This window comes from Ochotona curzoniae, unplaced genomic scaffold (assembly GCF_017591425.1).
Source record: "Ochotona curzoniae isolate NIBS_2020 unplaced genomic scaffold, NIBS_Ocur_1.0 contig_3819, whole genome shotgun sequence".
NCBI lineage: Eukaryota > Metazoa > Chordata > Mammalia > Lagomorpha > Ochotonidae > Ochotona > Ochotona curzoniae.
In genome coordinates, this window is record NW_024466004.1 from 33,504,238 (window position 1) to 33,528,862 (window position 24,625).

The 24,625-nt window shown below is 42.6% G+C and overlaps 1 protein-coding gene across 1 annotated transcript in view; it reads right to left on the reverse strand.

Annotated features, from left to right (window-relative positions):
- ELOVL4 (ELOVL fatty acid elongase 4) overlaps positions 1-18,896 on the reverse strand; it is a 29,636-nt gene extending 10,740 nt beyond the window's left edge. The window contains exon 1 of the mRNA XM_040983054.1: positions 18,797-18,896. Coding sequence (XP_040838988.1) covers positions 18,797-18,896 — 100 coding nt within the window. The remainder of the gene's footprint in view (positions 1-18,796) is intronic.
- Positions 18,897-24,625: the final 5,729 nt, after the last annotated feature.

A 24,625-nucleotide genomic window follows, 5' to 3' on the forward strand; every position in this document is an offset into this window, starting at 1 on the left:
CTCAGTGGCCAGAATATCTCTACAACAGCAAAACAGCACTCATTACAATTCTACAATTCACACAACAGCATTTATGTTCAGGATATTTTTCTAACTTCTTCCTTGAAAGCACTATCTATTTTATTTCCCAATAATAACAAATTTGCATGCTTTTCCATAAAAACTATAAAAATCTCAGTAAACATGTGTAACGAAATATTTCCTTTCAGATTAAGTGCCTACAATATTAAGACATGTAACCCTAAATCACTTTATAATAAAATGTTGCCACAGTAATACATCTCTAAGAGGAGCTTGATAATGAAACAAAAGACTAACAAAACTTCATCTTTCAATACATTATAAAAAGATTTATGATAATTTTGCATTTCTAAAATCTAAACAACAGGTAAAGGTTGTAAATTTACTATCTAGCTTTATTCTTGGCAATGCAAAATGTTTTTATGCTCTACTTTCATGAACAACACATTTTTAAAGTAGTGAAAGAAAACATACCTTTGTCCTATTCCTAAGAACACAACATAAATACAGTTAATTGCTGGCTACAGCAACTGTACTTAAACAGTCATTTCTATTAAAATTACTTATGCAAAGTGATTCTGGTTTAGATAACTGGTTATTAAAAGTACAGTTTATAGGACTCAGCCATGTGGCTCAGCAGATATACCAATATCCCATATTGGTCTCTGAAACTCCACTTCCAAGCCAGAAAGGAAAATGCTGTTCAATGACTCACTCCTGGAATGACTACAATGGCCAGGACTGGACTGTACCAAAGCCAGGAGCTGGGAAAACTAAGCCTGACTCAAGGGTAGCAGGAACCCAGGTGCTTGAAGTCATCACTGTTGCCTCGCAGAATCAGCAAGAAGTTGGGATCAGGAGCTGGAGCTGGGGACTGAATCCAGGTGCTACAATGTGCCTAGGCTAAATGCCCACAACTGGAGGAAGGTGGTGTCAACTAATCAGGAGACCCATTCTGCTCTACCAAGTGCCTGCAAGAGTCTCCATTCCTTCACAGCCCTCACCACACTGCCCCCGAACTCCCCTTTAATTGCATACTTCTGAAGGGAGGGACTGTGCCTTTCCTTCTTGTACTCTATCCTATCAAGGGCCTTCAACATTTATTTCAGTGAAAAAAAAAAAGAGTGGATAGTGTTTTTGTATTAGTCCTTACTCTCTAACTCTTCTGCCAAATCCAACAGCACATTGACTGGTATCTAGGGTTCCTTTGGTGTCCACCAATCCTTTCCTACAGCTCTTCCTGGCCCTTTTCTGTGTTCATCTGACAACTTCAGCCTAAGTCAACAATACTGCAACCCTGTATTTAGTGAATCGTTGTATACTCTTGAATGCCCTTTACTTCACTGCTCACTACGGTGGAAGAAAGCCATGGCTTCACTTTCTTTATCCAACAGTGTGATTCCTGCATTCACTCAACTACTTCTTTACATTTTTCTTTTTATTTGAAGGGCAAATTACAGGAATAGAAGAGACAGAAAAAAAAGGTCCTCCATCCACTGACCCACTCATCTAAAAGACACAATGGCTGGTGCTGAGCTGATCTGCAGCCAGCAGCAAGGAGCTTTTTCCAGGTCTCCCACACAAGTATAGGGTACCAAGGCTCTGGGCCATCCTCAACTGCTTTCTTAGGCCATTATGAGAGAGCTGGATCACAAGTGGAGCAGCCAGGACATCAACCAGTACCCATATGGGATGCCGGCACCACAGAGCAGAAGATACGTTGGCTGTGCCACAACACTAGCCCCACAGCAATTACTTAATAATTCCTGTTTTCAGCCTGTAAGAGGCAACACTGTATATCACATCATTCTCGATTAGTCCTTCTAGTTCACAAGGGACAGAGAGTTCTCAAAAATAAAACTCTATTGCCTGTAATTATTACAGAAATTGCATTGAACTTCAGCACCTACACCACAGCATAACAATTCCCATGCAAACATTTGCATAAGATTTCCCCATGTCTTCACAGGTATGAAAAATGCATAGGAGGTATGCATTTTTCTTAATTCATTTGCATTAATATTGTCCTTAGTGTTTCTGAAGAGACTCAAATGTCCTACTTCTTTTGTATGTTTCCTTGTCTGATGAAAAGTATGATAATCCCACACAATGATGATGAAAATTCATCACTACTAAGAATCCCAAGTCTTAAAAAAAAGTAACAGCTGAAGAACTAAAATGCTACATAGTAAAAGAAAGTCATGAGTAATCATGAGTACTAAAGCTTGATGTATTTTATGTAAACTATGAAATATCAAAGTAGTATTTTTTTCAATTTTCAAATGCTTAAACATATTTTAAAGATAAATTAAATCCTCTATTCTTTTGGGTTACACCGCATCCAAATGAGATAGGCGCATTAGAGCTACAATCTTACATAAAGTCTTGGATGGAATCCTGTATCATGAACTTATTGAGGGCAAGTAGAAATCCTGAAAAAACTCTATTGAAACTCTACTCCTCTTGTGACCCCAGATACAAAATTCTGTCATCAAAGAGTGCTAAGTTCCAAGTGTACTTCAGGCAAAATTCTTATTTCTCTCTGAAAAACTTCTTTGGAAGTATAACAGTGACACAAATATAATACGACTTTGGCCAACTGTCTTATATTTCAGTTAATATAATTATGTTCATCATAATAAACTGCCTTTTCCTAATGACTTTGCTCTTTTGAGCCTACCTTAAAACAACTTTAAGCCTTCTGTGTTGTCATATAAGCCTTTATTTGAACTAGAATCATGAAATGTGAGATTTAGTAATGACCCCTTTATGTTAGAAACGAGATTCAGAGATGTCAATAGGCTTGTCAGGGCAAGTAAAGCAAGAATGACAGGTGTCTCAGCATCTACTCCAGTACTATTCATTATTCAGACACGTTAATTTTAAGGGAAAAAATTTCCACCAATCTCCTCCTAAATTACAGGCACAAAAAGATGGTTCCTTCAAGGGAAAGAAAATAAAAGTGAGATACAAAAGCTCCCTTGACTAATGACAAGAAATCCAAAAACCAGCCAGGTCTTGCACTGCAGCAGGTGTCACGAGAGGCCTGGCCCAGGCATGCTGTAGAAGCAGGGCACAGGAAGAGAAGGACCATGGATTATCCGGCCTGGCAAAAAAAAAAAAAAAAAGACTCATCAAAAATGAGAGAACCTACTAGAATCAGTCACTCGCCACTTTTACGAGGCAGAACTGGAATTTAAGAAGTCTGAATAAATTTCTAACCACTGGGGTTTTCATCCATCCACATTTGAAAATTAAGTAACTATGACAGCAAATCAAGCTGGAAAGTAAAACACTTTTAAGATGTATTTTATTCATTGACGTTTAATTTAAAAGGCTGAGAGCCTGAGAGAGACAAACAAAGAGATCTTACGCTTGCTGCTTCACTTCCCAAATGCCTGCCATAGCCAGGACCAAGTCAGGATGAGATAATGAGTCTGGAACTCAATCCATGTCTTCCATGTGGATGGCAGGAAACCAAATGTTTTGGCCATCATCTGCTGCTTCCCAAGGTACACATTAGCAGGGACACTACCATGAGCAGAGGCGAGATTTGAACCCAGAGCACCCTGATGTGTGATACAAGAACCCCAAGCAATGTAACCGCATCTGACTGTACACTGACCACAAGATATAAATAATGAGAATTGCCAAAATACTTTTCCTTAATTAATCCTTACAGGAAATAGTTTCCACTGAGAGTATTTTGACTATTTCATAAAGCTCAAGACCAGTGGGACTGATCTGGGTACACTCATTAACTCTGTTGGTAAGCATATAATTATACCTAGTAGGAAAACAATAAAAGACCTCATGACAGTAACAAATGTATTTGTCAATGCTTGCAAGCTGATCACTAAAGGAATCAACTTAGTATGGATAATTATACTTTTATAAAAACTGAGGGAAGTGGTCTATCTGAAAATTGGCTTTTTGAGCACACTCCAACAGGATTTTTAAAAATATTTGTTTATTGTTTTTATTGGAAAATAAGATTTACAGAGAAAAGGAGAGACAGAGAGAAAGATCTTCCATCCACTGGTTCACTCCCCAAGTGTCCACAATGACTAGAGCTAAGCTGATCTGAAACCAGGAGCTAGGAGCTTCTTCCAGGTCTCCCATGTGCACAATGTCCCAAGGCTTTGCACTGTCCATCCTCTACTGCTCTCCCAGGCCACTAGCAGAGAACTGATGGGAAGTGAAACACTCAGGACATGAATTGGCATTCATATGGGATTCGGGCAGATGTAAGATAAAGATTTAGTCACTAGGCAATCATGCCCTCCAACAGGTTTTTATTCTTTATCTGATTTATATAGTAAATTCACACAGCACAATGGGAACAAGTAGAACAGATTTTGAAGTCAGAAACTCCACCTTCTTGGATCTATATGCTTTCAGGCAGGTTTCCCCTCCCTGACCTCTCAAGGCTCATTACCTTCCAGAGAAGGAAACAAATAGGAACATACAAATTGTTGGGTAGTGTGATGGGTGCAGCACCACAGCAAAATCCTACAAGCACTTAGACAGGAAAGGTGGCAAGACAAGCTTCAAGAGCAGACACCTGAACATCTCAAAGAAGAGAAATTTGAGAAACAGAAAGGCAGAGAGAAGGGTATCCTTTTTTCCAGAGAGCAAAAGCAGAGAAATTTGCAGGAGTCCCCTTTGGTGAAATGACAAGTGACAACTCAAATAAGAAACATGAATGCTCTAAGAGACATGAAAATATACACAAAGCAGAAGCAAAAAGAAAAACAAACTGGTCTGAAGCAGATGACAGATCCAAGATGAGAAGAAGAAGACAAGATATTACTGTGGAAAGACCTGGGAGGACGACAATATCTGCTGAGGTGTCTGATGCTGGCTTGGTTTCTTGGTGGAGGCTATGGGGGACAGGCTGAAGAAGCAGGAGACTTGTCAAGAGGCAGGCAAGCAGTCCAATTGGTGTGCTAATAGACTGCTTACATAAAAATTATGTCTTGGTCCCGGCATGATAGTATAGCAGTTAAAGTCCTTGCCTTGAACACCTGGGATCCCATATGGTCGCCAGTTCTAATTTCGGTGGCCCTTTTCCCATCCAGCTCCCTGCCTGTGGCCCGGGGAAAGCAGTGGAGGATGCCCCAAAGCCTTGGGACCCTGCACCCTCGTGGGAGACCCAGAAGAAACTCCTGGCTCCTGGCCTCGGATTGGCTCAGCTCCAGTTGTCGTGGCCGTTTAGGGATTGAACCATCGGACAGAAGATCTTCCTCTCTGTATATCTGAATTTCCAATAAAGAAATAAATCTTTTAAAAAATTATGTTCTTGTTAAAATAAGATTTCCAGGTCCCTCCACCCCCAAATTTACTGAATCAACTATGCGAGTGGGGCCCAGCATCACACTCTCAAAGATACCCTGGTGACTGATGTGCAGCCAAATTCGGCATCCCTATTAAGCAATGTGCTTTGTAAGCCTGGAATACAGCTCCACACCAGTGGGAAAGTAGACCATGAATAGAACAGGTGAATACTCTCCACCTCCTGTCCAAGGCAGCTGTGGGACAGCCAGCTGCAGGCATCAGCAAGCTCTGGAGCTACAGAGATAACGCTGGGGCTACAGACCATAGAGGATCACGGATGACAGAGTCACATCAGAGTTTGTGGTCACAAGACAAGGAGTGCAAGGGGTAGAAGAACAAATGAAAGAGGAGTGCAACTCAGCCAAGAATGGGTGAAATGGCACCCAATCAGCCAGAGGTAGGGAAGGAGAAAATGATAACCCAGACATCAAGAGAACAAGACGTCTCTGAAACGGACGGAGGGGTAGGCTTTCAACATCTACCGCTGGAGATAGCTGTTCTTTCCTTTTTGTCTTTTTCTTAATGAAGAAATAATCGCTTTGTGGGGTTGCGATGTGGGGAATAACTGAACGAAAGCGTGTGAATGCTCCCAGCACATACGAAGGCCACAGAGTTGCGACCCCTCTTCAGCTGCACTTACCACAGCTGCAGCCCACATTGCCACACAATGTGTTTAGCTCAGGAGCCACAGGAACCTCTCCCATCAACAGTCAAGGCCTTTACAAACTCTATACCTGCTCTGCTGACCTGCAGAGTTTGGCAGGGTCTAAATACCCTTTCTCAAATTCACATTGCCAGTTTTGGACTCCTCACTTCCTAGCTGGATAAACTCCCAAACTCTCTTAGCCCCTCCAGCTTTACAGACAACAATAACATGGTTACTGTAAGGAACACAAGCCTGCACAGTGTCTGACACAGAGCAGCACTCAGTAAATGTTGGAGTTGTTGCTGGCAGTACTGATAATAGTCAAATTACTAAATCCTCGTCTCTCCTCCCAAGAGAAGAGTTGAACCAAACTTACAAAACTTAACTGAATTTGGAAAAGAGTTTATGCTAGCAAACAGAATATGTTATAAGTAATATTGAGGGGACAAAGTATTTCCTAACTCAATATTTATTTAGGAGATCAAACATTAAATATCTGAATAACTGAATTTTTAAGTTATGCAGAGAGCTGCTTGTGTAAAAGAAAACTTTAAGAAACAAAACAGATTTTAATACAGAATACTTTTAATCTAGCAGTTTTAAAGTAACCTCTACTTTTTTAAAGCCAGAAGAGGCACCAGGCTCCTGGCTTCAGATCAGCTCAGTGCTGGACATTGTGGCCATTTGGGGATTAGACCAGCAGATGGTAGACCGTTTTTCTCCATCTCTTCTTCTCTTTGTAAATATGCTTTCCAAATAAAAATAAGTAAAACTTAAAAAAAAAGAAGTCTAGCTCTATCATTTTCTAACCTTATCACTATGAACCTGAAACTCTGAGTTACCATTTGTTGATCTGCAAAGTGGAAGTGACAGTAGCACTGGCTAAATCACTGTCTTCTTATTCAGGTAAGATGATCAACAGTAACTAAGGAATACAGGATGGTTCTCAAAGATACACAGTGTTTAGTAATTAGATGAATTTTAAAATTCTTTTCCCAAAATATTACATAGTAGTTGACTGCAAAATAAATTAGGAATATTCCTAGCCCTTGCTGTTCAAACTATGGCCTATGCATCAGTAGGAAAGCATCATACAGAAGAAGGAATATACCAAAAGCTATACTTTAAACCAGAGGCTACAGGGGATTTACATGTTAAAATTGAAAAAAAAAAAAAACCCTGCATGAGTCTACTCAAACGTAAGCCAACTTCATATAACATGTAAATGAATCAAAAAACAAAAGTTTAGCTTGCTCCTAGATCCTGCCTAAACAAACAAGTCATATTTTGCTCTAACAGAATCAGTTTCTGTTTAGTCTACCATAAACAAACAAAACCACACAAGCCTAAAATCACTAAACCTTCAGTAATTCCAGGAATATACTCAGAACATCAAGAAGCATGTTTTGGGCATTATCCTCTACAGGTGTTAGCCCTTCTATAACTCAGAATTAAAACCAAGATACCGGGCCCGGCGCGGTGGCGCAAGTGGTTAAGGTCCTCACCTAGCACGCCCGGGATCCCATATGGGCGCCGGTTCTAATCCTGGCAGCCCCGCTTCCCTTCCAGCTCCCTGCCTGTGGCCTGGGAAAGCAGTCGAGGACGGCCCAAAGCTTTGGGACCATGCACCCGCGTGGGAGACCCGGAAGAGGCTCCTGGCTTCGGATCGGCAAAGTATCGGCCCGTTGCGCTCACTTGGGGAGTGAATCATCGGATGGAAGATCTTCCTCTCTGTCTCTCCTCTCTGTATATCCGCCTTTCCAATCAAAAAATAATAAAAAAATAAATCTTTAAAACCAAGATACCTTTCAATTTCCTCCCACCATCCTTTTTTAACACCTGGCTACTAATCACCATTAAAATAGTAAATGATATGGTTGTCTTTCCTGACTGCATAAAAACAAAAGCTACCCTTTAGTACAATGTCACACTGTGCACTCCAAGAGCCCAGAAAAAAATTGTAGTCTTTTGCTTAAGGAGGTAGGACTGCTTTTATTACACACGTCCTGAGGCTCCAAGGCCACGGCCTGCACTCCTTATTGCACCTCTGTGACAATGCCTGCTACATAAAAGACCTAGAACACGTGTTAGAAGAAATCTTCAATGAAAAATACAGACAACCATTATGGAGAAGAGTCAGGAAAATCTTAAAATCATGTAATATCTTAAGGCTTCTTCTTAGTTATCACCTGCAAAGGTGATGCTTAACCTACCTCTCTAGGCAAGGAAGGGCTGTGTTACAGTGACCTGAACAAGGAAAAGCTGAAGGAAAGCACCCCCATACAACCAGATAACATTTGACAGGTGATAATAGTTGGAGATATTCTACAGACGCAAAGCACAGATGCTAAAGAGAGTCTTGATGTTTCCAACACAGGATGCTTAGAAGGGGGAATTTCGGTTCTACTGCATACCTACTCAAAAAAAGAGGACAAAAGGTTTGAATTTGTAAGAGCATCTTCATGAATGTAAGGAAGGGGCAGCTTTTGCAGCACACAAAGGTAGACAAGGCAGAGAGCAGGCTAACAAATGAGGAAGAGGTGAGGTCCAAGTGTGGTGGGACAAGGCAGGGAATGGAGGACTTCCCCAGTGACAAGGAGATGATGTGCATTGTTTGACAGCATGAGGGAGCAGGTGGCTCCACAGCAGTTCTACACAGATCAAAGACAGCAAAAAGCATTTTCTCTGATATGTGCAAGTATGCCCCTCATTCCCGGCAGCCTGAGAGAATACAGACAGAACTCAAAAGCACAAGGAAAAAAAATGAATTTTGGTTGCAAGTTTGCCTGAATGGAGATCATAATAAAGACAGAAGGTAAAAGATACTACAAAATTTCCCAAAGAAAACAGGCAGGAAATCACTGTGTGCTTAAAATGGGGTGATAGCCACTGAGACTTAATTTGGGCAGACTAGTATTATTAGGTGAATAGGATACAAGGAAAGTCAGTTCACCCACCTGGAAAGAGGAGCTAGGAATATCTAACCCAAGGGAACCCGAGGATGAAATGTGACAGTAATCCTGTACAGACCTGTAATTCAGTCATTGTCCAACACAGGCTCACTAACATTACCGGATAATCAGAAAGAATGCCTATGCCGCATTATGAAAAAATCACTGTAAAGGGGAAGAACTTGATCCTTCCCCAGCTCCACTGTTTCCTAACTACATGGTTTTATGCCAATTTCTTCATCTGTTGATAGTTACGTTCTATCTCACCTACAATGCTATGTGAGTACTATAAATGCATTACTCTCTGCTTATAGCCTGCGAAAACAGTCGAGTACGGCCCAAAGTCTTGGGACCTTGCACCCACGAGAGACCCTGAAGAAGCTCCTGGGTCCTGGCTTCGGATCGGCTCAGCTCCAGCCATTGCAGCCAGTTGGGGAATGAATCAGCAGACAGAAGATCTTTTTTTCTGTATCTCCCTCTCTCTGTAAATTTCTCTTTCCAATAAATAAATATTCTAAGTAGTTTAAAAATAAAAAATTTAAAAATCAAAAACTAAGAGAATCAACCGTTTACCACTGAACACTAAAAAAAGAGAATTTCTAAATGTACTATTATGTTAATTTTATAATATATATAAAATTTTAAATGGTGGCAAAATATTTATGTTACAAACTTTATCATCTTAATCATTTTTAAATATTATTTATTTATTTGAAAGGCAGAAAGAGAAAGAAACAGAAACATCTCTCTCCCATCCATTGGTTCACTCCCCAGATGCCTGGGCCTGGCAAATGCCTTGAAATTCAGCGTGGGTCCTGCATGAAGGTGGCAAGATCTCAGAGTCATTACCTGATGCCGCTCAGGGTGCTGGAACCAGGACCAGTGCCGGAACTCCAACCCAGGCGCTCTCACACAGGATGGGAGTGCTTCATTGACTGCTATGCCAATTGGCTGTCCCCTTTTCAATGCTTTTGTTAAGTGAATAGTCAAGTTATAGGTCTATTCATACTAGTGTGAAATCAAGCTGCAGAACATTTTGAGCTGGCAAAGGTGAGACTTTAAGTATTTAGACAGCCGCACTGCCACCCTTTTGCCATCCCTTGGCAGCCACCTTTCACTTTGTTTCTACGGATTTGACTACTTTGAAGAATCCAAACATTAGCTATCATTTTGTGACTGGCTTATTTCGCTCAGGACAATGTCCTCAAGCTTCATATATGTTGCAGCAAGTATCAGAGCCACCTTCCTTTTCTAAGTAACAGTCCATTACACATATATACACTACATTTTGTTTGCACATTTCACTCATCAGTGGACATGTTAGTTATTTTCACCTCCTGGCTATTATAAGTAATACTGCCGTGAACATGAGCATGCAAAACCATGTTATACCTTAACAATACATATCTGTGCCCAAGGAAAATAAAAACAAGAAAGCACTGCTTCAAGTGATTCTGTTCAAAATCACAAATCACTCCATGTAATTTCACCTGACAGCCACTGATGCTATCAGTAGATTTATGCATGTGTTTTTCCAATCCCAAGACTTAAATTCCAACAAAAACATAGTAAGCAAGCATTTCGAGCAACAGTTAAGATATTGTTTGGAATGTTCACATCCAAACATGTGTATCAGAGTGCCTGGTTCAAATCCTGACTCTATTGCCAACTCTGGCCTGGACCAACTGCGGCTATTACAGGGATGTGGGTAAGTAAACCAGTGGATGAAGACTTCCCTCTCTCTGCCTTTTCAATAAACAACAAATGAATAAAATGAGATGAAATGTAGTCATAAATAAAATGCCACACTAAAGTATTTGTTTAAGAATGACAAAATTCCATGAGAAAATGACAAAAGTAAAATTTTACATATATTTTGACTGGTTAAGGAATATGTTTATATCAAAATCATGTAGTTTTTTCTATTGTTGTTTTCCCTGCACTATAAGACTTACTTTTCTGGCATTTTTATAAAAAAGTTAAGCCATATTTCCAAACTCAAATTTTAAAATGCCTACAAGTGAAAAATCTTTTGTAATAATCCATCAGAAAAATCTACATTTTCTGTTGATAAATGTAAAGAAAGACTGAGTTTAAATGATTTCTAAGCCACTATTTTAGGAGGCAAGACCATTCAATTAAGTGGTCTTAAATATTAGGCAGTTCAACCTTCTCAAGGCATAGGCAAAAATAAGAAACCCAAAGATTCATGAAAAACTCAGCCAAAGCCACAGAAGCCTCATTCCAAAAACTCAGCCAAGGCCTCGTTCCAGAGACTTCATCTTATGCTTAAATAAAATTAACAGATAACTTTATTCTTTAAAGTTACTGCTACTGTATTTATTTTTTAAGATTTATTTTTTTTAAGATTTATTTATTTTTATTTATTTTTAAGATTTATTTATTTTTTTTAAGATTTATTTTTTTTTTTTTTTTTTTTTTTTTTTGGAAAGGCGGATATACAGAGAGGAGAGACAGAGAGAAAGATCTTCCGTCCGATGATTCACTCCCCAAATGAGCACAATGGCCAGTGCTGTGCCGATCCGAAGCCAGGAGCCTCTTCGGGGTCTCCCACGTGGGTGCAGGGTCCAAAAGCCTTGGGCCGGCCTCTACTGCTTTCCCAGGCCACAGGCAGGGAGCTGGAAGGGAAGCGGGGCTGCTGGGATAGAACCGGCGCCCATATGGGATCCTGGGCGTGCAAGGCGAGGACCTTAACCACTGCGCCACCGCGCCGGGCCCACTGCTACTGTTTTTAACAAAGTTAATTCTCAGTTGTTCAAAGAATAGCCAGATAATTAAACAGATATAGTACTATAATGTTAAATAAGAGCGGTATTGACATGCTTATGCTAAAACATACTGTTTCCCCATTCTTCTACTTATTTTCTAGGAAAAAGGACTAAATATGAGTGGGTTTATTATTATTATTATTATTATTATTATTATTATTATTATTATCTGAAAAGTGCTGGTAGCACTTGTCTTTCTGGAAAGAGATTTACATTATTGTATAGAATGAGGGTTTCTCTAGAATTTCCTATTTATTTACTTAAAAGAGACTCAGAGAGCGTGTCCTATCCAGTGGTTCACTCTCCAAATGCTATCAGCTGGGCTAGGAATTTAATTAGGGCTCCCACATGGTGACAGAATGCCAAACATGGAGCCATCAATGCTGTCTCCAGGATGTGGATTAGCAGGAAGATGAAATCAGGACACAGAGTTGGGTTCTTTCATGTGGGATACAAGTGCCTTACCCACTAGGCTAAACAACCATCCCAGAAAAAAGTTTTGAATTACTGATCAATATACACCTATCTGAAATCACTTGACCTATCCCCAGAATGACGTGACAACTAAAGTGAGAATCAAGTAGGAAATTAGTTACAATCCAATTAAATCTTATAATTTGTAGATTATAAAAAGCTGAGAATTGGAAAACAAAAGAAACTTTTCCATAGTCTCAGCAACTGGCATCAGACCCAGGACTATTCCAAGTGACCTAACTCAGTCTTCGCATTCTATTCATTATGTCATGCTGCCTTCCATATGTCACCACGCTTTGATACTCCTGCATACAAAATGAAAACAGAGATTATATTTGATTTTACATGCCTTGATACCTTGATTTGATATTTGTTTTGTGATCCTAAATTGATTCAACCATTTGAATCATTCATTAACTCTAATGATCAACTGAAGATAAAGATTGCTAAAAACTTTCTATAAGACCTGGTGCAGGGCTTGGCGGCGTGGCCTAGCAGCTAAAGTCCTCACCTTGAACGTACCCCGGGATCCCATATGGGCGCAGGTTCTAATCCTAGCAGCTCCACTTCCCATCCAGCTCCCTGCTTATGGCCTGGGAAAGCAGTCGAGGACGGCCCAAAGCTTTGGGACCCTGCACCCGCGTGGGAGACCCGGAAGAAGTTCCTGGATCCTGGCTTCGGGTCGGCATAGCATCGGCCATTGCGCTCACTTGGGGAGTGAATCATCGGATGGAAGAGCTTCCTCTCTGTCTCTCCTTCTCTCTGTATATCTGGCTTTCCAATAAATAAAAAATAAAATCTTAAAAAAAAAAAGAGCTGGTGCAGTGGCAGGTTAAGCCACAGCCAGTGATATCAGCATTCCACAAGGACACCAAGTCATTTCCTGGTGTACAATAAAGAAATACTAATGTGGATGACACTAAATCATTCAGTATTACCATAAGAAGCAAGAAAAGAAAACAATTTTAAAAGAATGGTCCAAGTGCTTTTTCAAAGGTAGGATCACAAAAATATTATCTGATATATTCATCACAATAATTTTTTTAAAGATTCATTTTATATATTTGAAAAGCAGAGTTACAGAGAGAGAGAAAGAGATCTTTCATCTACTTGTTAACTCCTCAAATGGCCACAATAACTGTGGCTGGGTCAGACCAAAACCAAGAGCCAGGAGCTTCTTCTTCCAGTCTCCAGTGTGGGTACAGCAGCCCAAGCTCTTGGGCCAGCCTCAGCTGCATTCCCAGATGCATTAGCAGGGAGCTGGATTGGACGTGAAGCAGCTGTGACTCCAAGCAGTGCCCGTTTGGGAAGCCAGCATTGCAGGCAGCAGCTTAATCTGCTACGTCTCTTAAACCCTATCCCCCTTCAATAATTATTTATTTTATTTTATCTTATTTTATTTTATTTATTTATTTTTATGATACTGTTCCACAGGCTCAGGGATTTACCCTTCCACTCGTCCCATTATCCATCCCCTCAACTTTTTCTCCTTTTATTATTACAACAGTATAGACCTTCAGCAATAGCTGTAAGTCCAACATTCTGCTGTTTAAGTGTATCATGACAACCTGCAATAATTCTTAAAACTTGGTGCTCCTACATCAAAGAATCTAACTGTGAAACTGTGTTGTGATGTCAGTTTTGGGGTCTGCATTGTTCACCCTCCTAGAATTCCACCTGCAGTAGGATGGATGCTTTGCTAGGCAAGGCTGCTGGGGAATGGACAACGGCATAGGCCACAGAAGTCTAAGAGGCTGCTGCCAAAATTCAGACGGTAGCGAAGGAAAACACAACAAAAAGTAAATAAACCAAACCAAAACAAAGCTGTAAAATGCCATGGGCCTTCCAAAGGCTTAGCCAAGCAGTGAGAAAAGAATAATTAGGACCCACTGCATACAGTGGCCATGACAAATTCAGTGTAAGGAGTGGGTAGTGCTTCACAAATGTGTTTTTAATTAGCTTCCTACAACATAGAATGACTTTTTTTTTTAAGATTGAATTTCATTGTAAAGTCTGATAAATGGGGAGGAGAGACAGAGAAAGATCTTCCATCCACTGATTTACCCCCCAAGTGGCCGCAACAACCAGGGCTGAACCAATCTAAAGCCAGGAGTCTGGAGCCTCTTCCAGGTCTCCCACGCGGATGCAGGGTCCTAAGGCTTTGGGCCGTCCTTCACCGCTTTCCCAGGCCACGAGCAGGGAGCTGGATGGGAAGTGGGGCTGCCAGGATTAGAACTGGTGCCCACAAGAGATCCCAGTGTGTGCAAAGTGAAGACTTCAGCTGCTAGGCTACGGTGCTGGGCCTGGAATGACTTTTCTTAAAGAAACATTATAAGTGGTCATTGGGTTTCCACGCTAAGGTGACAGCTACTTCAGGCAATGATACTGTACATTAACTGTGACAAACAATAAAATTAACACAAACCTACTACACAACTTTCAATACACCTGTCACTCCAGGACCAGCAACCCCAAGGACAAAACTGTTTCACCCCTGTTTATTTTAACTGAATAAGGTATCCCCACCCCAAATCTCCCACCCTGGCCAGGTCTCAAGCCCTGGCCTTGAGACCCAGACACTGAGGAAAAGGTAGTGGCCTCCTAGACTTGGTCAGCTGTAGGGACCAAGTGTCATTCTCTCTCCAGAGCCCCCATCTGTGCTTGCAAATGGTGAAGAATGATTACATGAGATAAGCCTAGCTTCCAAATTTCGCCACCATCCTACAAAGATCCCTTCTTCCTACTTTAGAGTAGTCCCATCTTTTCTCTGACCCCCTCCAAAATGATTTCAAGAACGGGATAGGCTGACCTTTCATACTCAATTTTCATCTATCAATGAGAAACAAACTTTTCCACCAAAAGGTGAGTGGAGGGAATTTATCAATGAAGAGTGGAGCAATGCCAACCCTCTTCCCTTTCCGGCCCACCAGCACATAACCCATAAACAAAGGGCTAGACACAACCATCATGAAGTCAAAAAGAAGTAAGGTAGCTCCAGAGACACCTGCCTTTCCTGTGGGCATCCTATCAACTCTCCATGATGTTTCCATATAACATGCTAGGCACACAGAAAGCTATTAAAGATATTTATTTCAAAGTAATAAATGAATTCGTTGGCTAATGTTGGTTTAGGCATTCGGATACTAGGATATATTTAGACATATCAGTTTTGAAAATTTATAGAGGTAGAATAATAATTATGCCTCCAGTTGAGATACTTGCATCTCATAATAAAATATCTGCATTTGACCCCCACTCTGTGCTTGCCATGGCCCTCCAGATTTTGACTCCTGACACCAGCTCCTTGGTAATGTAGACTCAGCGAGCCAGCAGATAACGACTCAAGTAAGTAGGTTCCTCTCACCTATATGAAAGACTTTGCCTGAGTCCCAGCACAGTCCCAGCAATGGTAGGTGTTTGGGGAGTGAACTGAGGCTGCCTCTCAAACAAACAAAAGATAATTTTAATGTGCATAATGACACTGCAACACGTACTTCTTCTATGTCAACAGCTAGTATAAAGTCTCATACCCTTCTACACTTCCTTCTGATATAAACCAATACCGACTTCCACATGCAAAATATCTTTTTTTTTTCATGATGCAATTCCATAAGCACAGGGATTTTTCCCTCCAACCCTCTTCCTCCATGCCACACTGATTCCCTCATATTATTACAATAGCATAGTCCTTGAGCAACAATCACAAGTCCAATATTCTGTTTTTTATGTGTATCACAGCATTGTAGGTACAGACAATGATGGAAAATACAGTATCCTATTGTCAAGGTATATTTAACAGTTTCATTGGGAGTCCTCCTTTTATGTGGCAGTAGAGCTGTACACTGGCATGGATCTTCACTTCCCAGTTCTTTTAAGATTTCAATTCCAATGGCTAAAGTGTCAATGATATAACAGAAGTAATTGTTTTGATGTTAACACACTACGGACTACACTCTGTATCTGCTACATGTATGACGAAAAGTCCCGTTTTCATACATAGCTTTGGATGTGTTTTATCAGGCAGTGCCGCTTAATGTAATAGCACAAAATGACATTTCCCCAGAAACTGGTTGCTCTAGGGTGAAAAATCTCTCAGACCAACCAATATACACAGAAACCAAGAACTATTTCCGTCATGACAGCGCAAAGCACATAGTATATTTATTTTTCGGTAGCAACTCCCAAGAAAGGAAACACGTAATGAATTCACAGAAAAGAAAATAGCACACACGTACGATCCTGAGAGTGCAAGCACTCCAGGGCAAAGACCCCTACTCATTGTTGAGCTTCCTAAATAATCATCCTTACACCACACTCAGCCCTATTTCTCAAGACTGCCTTTCTCTCCTGCCCACTTGATTTCTCCCTCTTCCATAAGTGACTCACCAACCTCTCAATCTCACCTACAAAGCTACTTTCTACTTTGAAGCCCCTGCATCCAGGTTTTCAAAAAAAAATTTTGCTGAGATGCGATGTCCTTGGCAGTGGGAGCAGCGTGAGTAAGAGAACAGAGGGACAGCAGGGGAAACGGCTGCACTGAGGCCAGAGCTGTTCTGCCTGCTCCTGGAAACCAGTCCTTGCACAGCAGCTGGGCAGAGTAGGCCATGGCCATCGAGCCTCCGTGCTAGTTAAGAAACACCTCTGCCCACACAGGGAGCTCATTGCAGAAGGCGAGGAAGCAGTCTCAGGTTTCGTAAGTGGATAGTCCGCTGGGGAGAGTGCCTTCCCTCTGGCCTGCTAGTGAGAGGTCACCTGTGCTCTCCTGCTACGCGGACTCCCCACCATCTGGCGCTCTTTCATAGGACCACTGACACCTGGTGACAATCTTGCTCGTGTGATGGCTACACAACATTTTCTGCCTCACTGATGGCATTTTGAGCGCTCACATCATGAGGGGATCAAGCATCACAACAAGGTATACACCAATTCCACCTTTGCTTCAGTTTATCTTTCTGACTCAAGAAATGGGAAAGCTTGGGGATACGAAGGGAAAGACACATGGAGTGAGAACCCCTGGGTGTAAGCCCAGCTATTAGCTGGGAGGACCTGGATGACGTCAAACTCCAAAACGTGCAGAGCATGATAACCTGCCAAAAAGCTTGTCTAATGTTCAGCTGGCTACAGTTGCGTAATGAGATCCCTGATGCAATATTTAAAGAACCCAAATCACAGAGATAAAGGGATGGATACATCTTCCCAGATATTGCAGGTATAGTGTGTCAGTATGATGGTAGAGGGAAGGCCGACCCACAGAAGAAACGCTTCATTAAAAACCACCTGCTTGTTAAGCATTTCCAGAGGCAGTGGCTCAATTATGAGCTCATTTCACAATCAAGCTTGACCACCCTTCTAAAGAAGTCAATGCAGCATCCAAGAGCCCTTTCACTTGACGCAAAAGCAATTCCAGCAGATACGTTCTCCACAACATATACTGCAAGTGTATTTGGGCTGTAGTCATTGTGTCATTTATTCAAACAACAACAACAAAAAAAAAACAGAAATTTATTTCCACTTCTAGAGAGAAGGCAGGACCATTACACAGAACGCCAATTTCCTCCACTACTGAGATGTCATTTGCTAACGCAAAATAATAAAAATAAATACTTGAGAAAAAGTAAGTCATAAGCTTATTTCTAAAAATCGTTTAAACCTACTCATTTTAGATTTCAAAAAGCTTCTAATGATGGGAAAAGCTGTAATGATATTACATTACAATGGCTCTCTTTGGGATAACCATACAAACCAGCCATATGCCAGGCCTGCCAAATAAGCGGCAACAGCTAAAGAAAAAGTTGGCTGATTTACGGCCACCGATTACCCTTGTAGGCAGGTTTCTGGGGCAACCTCTGGGTGCTGCTGTAGAGACCCCGCCCCCTTTTCCCAAAGCCCTGTTTCCCGGCGTTTGGGCCTGCCCCTCCCGCTGACTGAACTGCAGTGCGCAAAGACATGACAGGCAATCACTACAATCACTTTTCGCCGCCGGAAAAGCCCCATTCTTCAAGGTTCCAGAAGGCACGGAATGTAATCCAACATTTCAATCCAATTTATGTTACGTATGGACGAGCTAGGCAGAAGACAGTGTTAGCGGGTGTGTCGGACAGCAACCAACCAGGAGGCAGAAGCATCAAAGAGACGCTCCCGCTGGAGCTCTCCTCCGGCCCGGCCTCAGCTCTTCCACCACCCAAACGGGCGATTACTAAACGTTAAAACGAAGCCTGCGCATCAGGTGCAACTGAGACGCGCTCCGGTGATGTGGGAGCACAGGGCGGGGCGCACGGCTGCCGCGATGAAACGCTAGGCTGCACCGGCTCCATCCTAACCGCCAGCTCCCCGCATCCGAGGGGCTGAGCGGCCCTGGTGGCAGCTCCGAGCAAATCTCGTGAGCGTTAGGGGGAGGAGAGGGAGGCCTTAACGTTCGGATCAGATTAACCAGTGCTCGGCCGCAGTGCCCGCAGCACCCCAACAGCCAGCCGGAGGGCCGAAATCCCCGGGCTCCAGCCCGCTGCCTCCCCGCGCGGGCAGACATCGAGGGAAAAGGCCTCCGGGCCCAGGCGAAGATGGGAGGCCAGCGCCTTTACCTGCGATGGACCAGGTCCAGCGGTAGAACTCCATGGTGTCGTTGAGCGCCGTGGACACCACGTTCAGGACACTGCCCGGCTCCGAGTCCAGCAGCCCCATCGCGGCGAGGAGCGGGTGCAGGCGGGGGAAAGGGGGTGGCAGGAGAAAAGCGGGGACCCCACGGGAGGGTTTGACCTCGGGGGGTGGGGGACAGCCCAGGGCGGGCGAGAAGCAGCCGGGGGGACCCCTCTTCACAAGAGCGGCCCAGCTGCGTCTTCTCCCCCTCTTCCCGGCCGCGGCGCGGAGGCAGGATGCAGCCGCAGCGACGTCGACCGGCGCGGCCCTGCACAAGGTGGTGCCCAGGCTCCCAGGAGAAGCAGGAGGGAGGAGATGGAGGACGAGGAGGAGGTCCCGCCGCGAGCGCCCCGCGCCGCACCAGTCTGCCTGCTCGCGCCCTCCGCCGCTCCAATCCCCTCCGCCCGCGTCACGTGGCGGCGCGCGGGGGTGGAGGGGCCGGCGCGGCCGTCCTCCCGCCCACGCACCGAGTCTGTTGCGCAGGGATGCTGCGATGGGGACCGCGCTCTCCGCCCCGCCCTGCGGGCCCTCCCGCGTCGGCGCCCCGGCGAGACACCTGCCCGGCTCCCCCACCCCCAGGCTGCCACCTCCCTGCTTGGCTGCCGGGCCTCAGGCCCCTGCGGAGGAGGCGCGCATCGCCTTCCCGCGGGTGACCTCGCATCCGCCCTGGAGACGTCCTGGGAAGCAGGACTGGACAGAATGAGGGGTTTTGTGGGCGAGGATGGCATAGGTGCTTTGGTCCTTACCTGTCGCTCACATCGATTTCACTTGTTTCCAGCATGCCCACCACGTAAGCTTGCCACCCTGACCAGCAACATGACCGCTAAATACCTGAAGAAGAAATACTTGTCTTCACGAAACAGCAATGAAGAGTAACCATTATCCGTCACACACAAGTCGAATGAATGCACTTTTTTTTCCAGAAGAGAAAGCATGATCTTTATTATTATTATTTTATGATAAAATTCCATAGGCTCTGATTTTTCTATAGAATGGTTTGCTATAGAGGGAATGACCAAAGCAAGATAATTATGCTACTTTAAACCAATGAACATTTAGGAAAGAGGGAGAATCGGAGAGAACTGCCTTTGACCTGAAGGAGACTCTAAAAGGAAAACCAGGGAAATCTAATTGAGAGAGAAGTGCAGTGCACCAATCAGGTGGTTGGTTTGTTTGTTTTAAGAAACCAGATTAAAAGGCAGGAGAAGAAATGAGAATCTGGCCCTGAGGAGCCGCATTAAAACACAACATGCATTCATAACTCAATATTCTGACAAAGCAAGAGCTCTGTGAATAATACAAGAACCATTCTGTGTAACTTTTACTTAATAAATGTGCCACTTTTCTAATGTTTTCTCCATTTCTTGATTTAGGATACCACTGGGGGGGAAAGAGTGTGTGATTGACCCTGCCCTTGCATACTGTTGAGGGAATGTCAATAGAATCATATTTTTTACTTGAGTCATTTATTTTCCAGTTGAACTGGTTGCGTATTCATTGTTTCTGTTGTGTATGGGAAGCATCCATGAGACTAGGAATTGTTCTCGGTTGCTTGATGAGGACCTAACTCAGTTCTAGAAGTAGTAATTAATCAATATTTATGATGAAAAAATACAACGCATATTTCTCAAAGTATAACAAGGATTTTGCAGGTGGCAGGAGTTTTAGGGAAAGAATATAAAGCAGCTGACATTGTATAATTCAACTAACCAATTCAAATATATATACTACATTAAAGTTTTCTAGCATAATACTCAAGCTTCAACCCATGTTGTGTGTATGAGAATGATTCTAGTAGCTGTAAAAACAAAATTAAAATACCATATCGTATTTTAACATTAAAAATATTTTATATTAAAAATCAACTCACTTGCTTTGATGATCTAGCAAAGTTCAGATTAACTCTTGACCTAGAAAATTGAATACTACTTTCATATTGTGGAATCCTGTATGTTTTTAAAGAACAAATGGATTCTCTCATTCACCTGCATACACAGAAAACCTCAGCATCTTTTCTATTGAACACTATCCCAGCACTTAAACAGCAGATTCCCTGTCTTCCTTAAGGTGGAAGCCAGCTTAAATCCCTTATTCACTAGGGGGCGCTAGTCACATATAGGAAAATTACTGGTGGTTGATAAATCTAAGTCGTGGTTGTGGTGCCTGTTACCACCTTGTACATACTCCACCTGAGACAGCAATATGCTTATTTGCACTTATGAGCTATACAAATGTGCAACAACAATGGAGCCATAGAAGTTACCCATTCTGTACCCCTAAAATCAGTCAATTACTCAATTCCCAAGCATTTTTCAAATGGGAAAAACTGGCCAGAACCTAAGCCTCTTACTATGGTTTGAACATGTCCCCCCAAAGTTCATGTGTTGGAGACATAATCCGTTGGAAACATAATTATGTGGAGCCTAGTGGAAGGTGTTTAGCTTTTGAGGGCTCCACCCTGACACATGAGTTAATGCCAATTATAAAAACACTTGAGGCTGTAAGCTCAACTGCAAGTGCTCTTTTGTTCTTCCTCTTTCCCCCAAGAGATGCTGCAGGAATATGTCCCTTAACAGACACAGCCCCTTGATCTTGGAGTGCCTCTAGAACTGTAAGAAGTAAATCTTTGTGCTTTAAAATTTTACCATTCTTTGGTATGATTAAATTTATAGAAACAAATTTAGAAAAAAAAAATTGCAGAAAACAAAAAAGGAGACTCAAGGGGAAAAAATTGATGCTGAGGATTGGTACTATTCATTGAAAAAAATGCAGACCACCTTGGAAATGGGTAAAGGCTGGAAAAACTGGGAGGACCAGGCTGGGGAAGGCCTGAACTGCCATGAACAGAACATGAAGAGTTTGGGGGGAAAGCTCAGAAGAGAGGGACTGTAGGACAAGTTCCTAACTTCTTACAGACCACTTACATGTTTGTGAGCAATATACTGGTGTAAATGGGTTTGGTAAAGGCCATTCTGATGAGACAGCATAAGGAAATGAAGAACAAAGTATAGAATGGAGATCTTCCTTCTCTTAAGTTGGCTAATTTAAGTCTGTGCACAACAGTTAAATCAAAGGTTAAAGAGTGGTGGGTTAGGATGTCTGGCAAAAGAAATCCCTAACGAAAATATTGAAGGAGCAGCATGACTGCATTCAGTTACATGTAGTTATATGCGACAAAAGAGATTTAAAAACTATTCTGATTTGAAACTTTTTGTACCCATCAAAACCTACGCATAGCTCCTTTATACCATCTGGAAACTTTTGGAGCCTGTTGGGAAACTTTCTGCGAGGGCTGTGGTCCAGTCCAATATTCCTGGCCCTAAGCAGGATCTCTAGAAACAAAGTGAACACATAACTCTTATTACAATGAGATTTTAATGCTCCAAATGAAACTGAATTTCACCTGCAAAAGAAATGTCTTCTGCCTACAAAGTGAAAAGCAGCAGAGTGACTTCTGGTCCACTTCTGGACCACTGAGCAAAGCCAGAGCAACCTGAGGAGAAGCAGCTCATGTCCATGGAGCAGGTGGCATGACTCCTGCCAGCTTCCACAGCAGCCTTCTATGTCACCGCGAAAGCTGAAAGAAGCAGGAAAAGCTACTGATGAGTAGGAGAGACGTATGAAGGTTTTTGAAAACCAGGATTTAGAAAACAAAGAAAAGATGGAACTCCTGTAAATCCAACTCAAAGAAGCTAAGCACATGGAGAAAGAGACAGACAGGGAGCATAAAGAGGTGACTTGTAATTTAGTGACAATTGAAGCAGTCACAAAACACACAGAGTCCAATCCTGAATCTCAGATTCCATCACAAACACCTGAAGTATATATTTCATACTTCAAAAATATGAGAGCAACTAATAGGCCTTCCTCCCCACCGGGAACCCAGCCCTGTTTGTGAGCTAGTGAGCAGGATGGTATTGCGTTCCAAAGAACTGTGGACCCCCTGACAAGCACCAACTGCTCTCTGGCAACCTGCCTCCTGAGCGGTACAAATTGGAACCAGAAGAATCCTTTCAAAATTATAGGAAACGGGTGCAGTTGCACATTAACAGTGGTGCTGATGATGGCTCTGAGCTTGTTCGGAAGATTCTTAGCAATAGGCCCATCATGTTCAAAGGTGAATCCATCTGAATGTGGACAAGCAGAAGACTGGACCTGCCAGGGGAGGAGACCATAGAATAATTGTCCGGGGGAGCTGGAGGCTCTCGAGGTGGGTGGGTGGTAAAGAGAGAGGTCCTGCCAATGGAGGCAATGTGTAGAAACCAGGACTGGGTGGGAAGGGGTTTGCTCCAGGCCCTTCACTAACCGTCACACAGCAGTGAAGAAAAAAACAGACAAAAAAAAACACCTTAGCGCCTGCAGAATGCTGAACCTCTTCAATTTTTCTACTCTTTTCCAGCTCCCTGCTTGTGCCCTGGAAATGTAGTAGAGGATGACCCAAAGCCTTTGAGACCCTGTACCCATGTGGGAGACCTGGAAGAAGCTCCTGGCTGCTGACTTTGGATTGGCTCAGCTCAGGCCATGGTGGCCGTTTGGGAAGTAAACCAGCAGATAGAAGATCTTTATGTCTCTCTTCTTTGTTAATCTGATCTGCCTTTCCAATAAAATAAATAAATCTTGAAAAAGAAAATGAGTAGTCTACAAGAGACCAGTTCAGTGCCAAAGTAGGTTAAATCACTGCCCATAAAACTAGCATCCCATGTGGGTGCCAATTTGTGCCCTGCCTGCTTCACTTCCAGTTCAGCTCTCTGCTTATGGTCCAGCAAATTAGCAGAGGAGAGCTCAAATTCTTGAGTCTCCACACCTTCATGAGAGACCTGGAAGAAGCTCCTGGCGTTCAGCTTCCAACAACCGCAGCTTTGTCCACTACAGCCATTTGAGAAGTGAACCAGCAGATGAAAGATCTCTCTCTGCCTCTCTCTCTCTTCATGTAACTTTGATTTTCAAGTAAGAAATAAGTATTTTTAAAAGCACTAAATGCAATAATTCTGATACTGCTGTGTACATATCAGAATTGAATATTGTAATTAACTGGTGAAAAATGATGGTAGTCAAGTTTTTTACTGTTAAGTGTGAGTTTAAAGGTAAGAAAATGGAGGTGGCTAGAATGATCTATGGTAGATGGGGGTTGGACATGCCACTCTGAACTCTTCAAAGGAACACTTACAGAGAGAAGAGGAAAGAGAGATCTTCCATCTGCTTGTTCATTCCTAATTGGCCACAACAGCCAGGACTGGGACAGGCTGAAGCCAGGAGCTAGGAACTACATCCAGCTTGCCCACATGGATATAGAGGCCCAAGTATTTAGGCCATATTCTGCAGGGAGCTTCTCAATCAGGAGTGGAGCAGCTGGGACATGATCATCAACAGGTGCCCATATGGGATGGCAGCAGTTTAACACATTACACCACAATACTGGATCCAAATGTGAACTCTTGTTTGGCTTAATATAGATACATGTGGTCACATATAGGTATATTCATTAAAGTATCTGGTTAATTTACTCTTGTGTATTTTTTTATTAGCTTAAAAAGTTTAAATTCAGTAACTTTCTACTAGCAAGGAAGATTTAGGATCCATATTTCAGATCGTTCCAATCAAATAACTAGATTCTTTGGAAAAAATGGCTGGTTCTAAAACTGAAACAGGGAATGTGTAAAATACGCCTGGAACATCGTCTTACAGCAGGGAGTAGAGACTAGCAGAGGGACACAGAAGCCAAAGGAAAGAGTTCCCAGTGCCTCAAGCTGGAACATTTCGAGTAACAAGTCAGA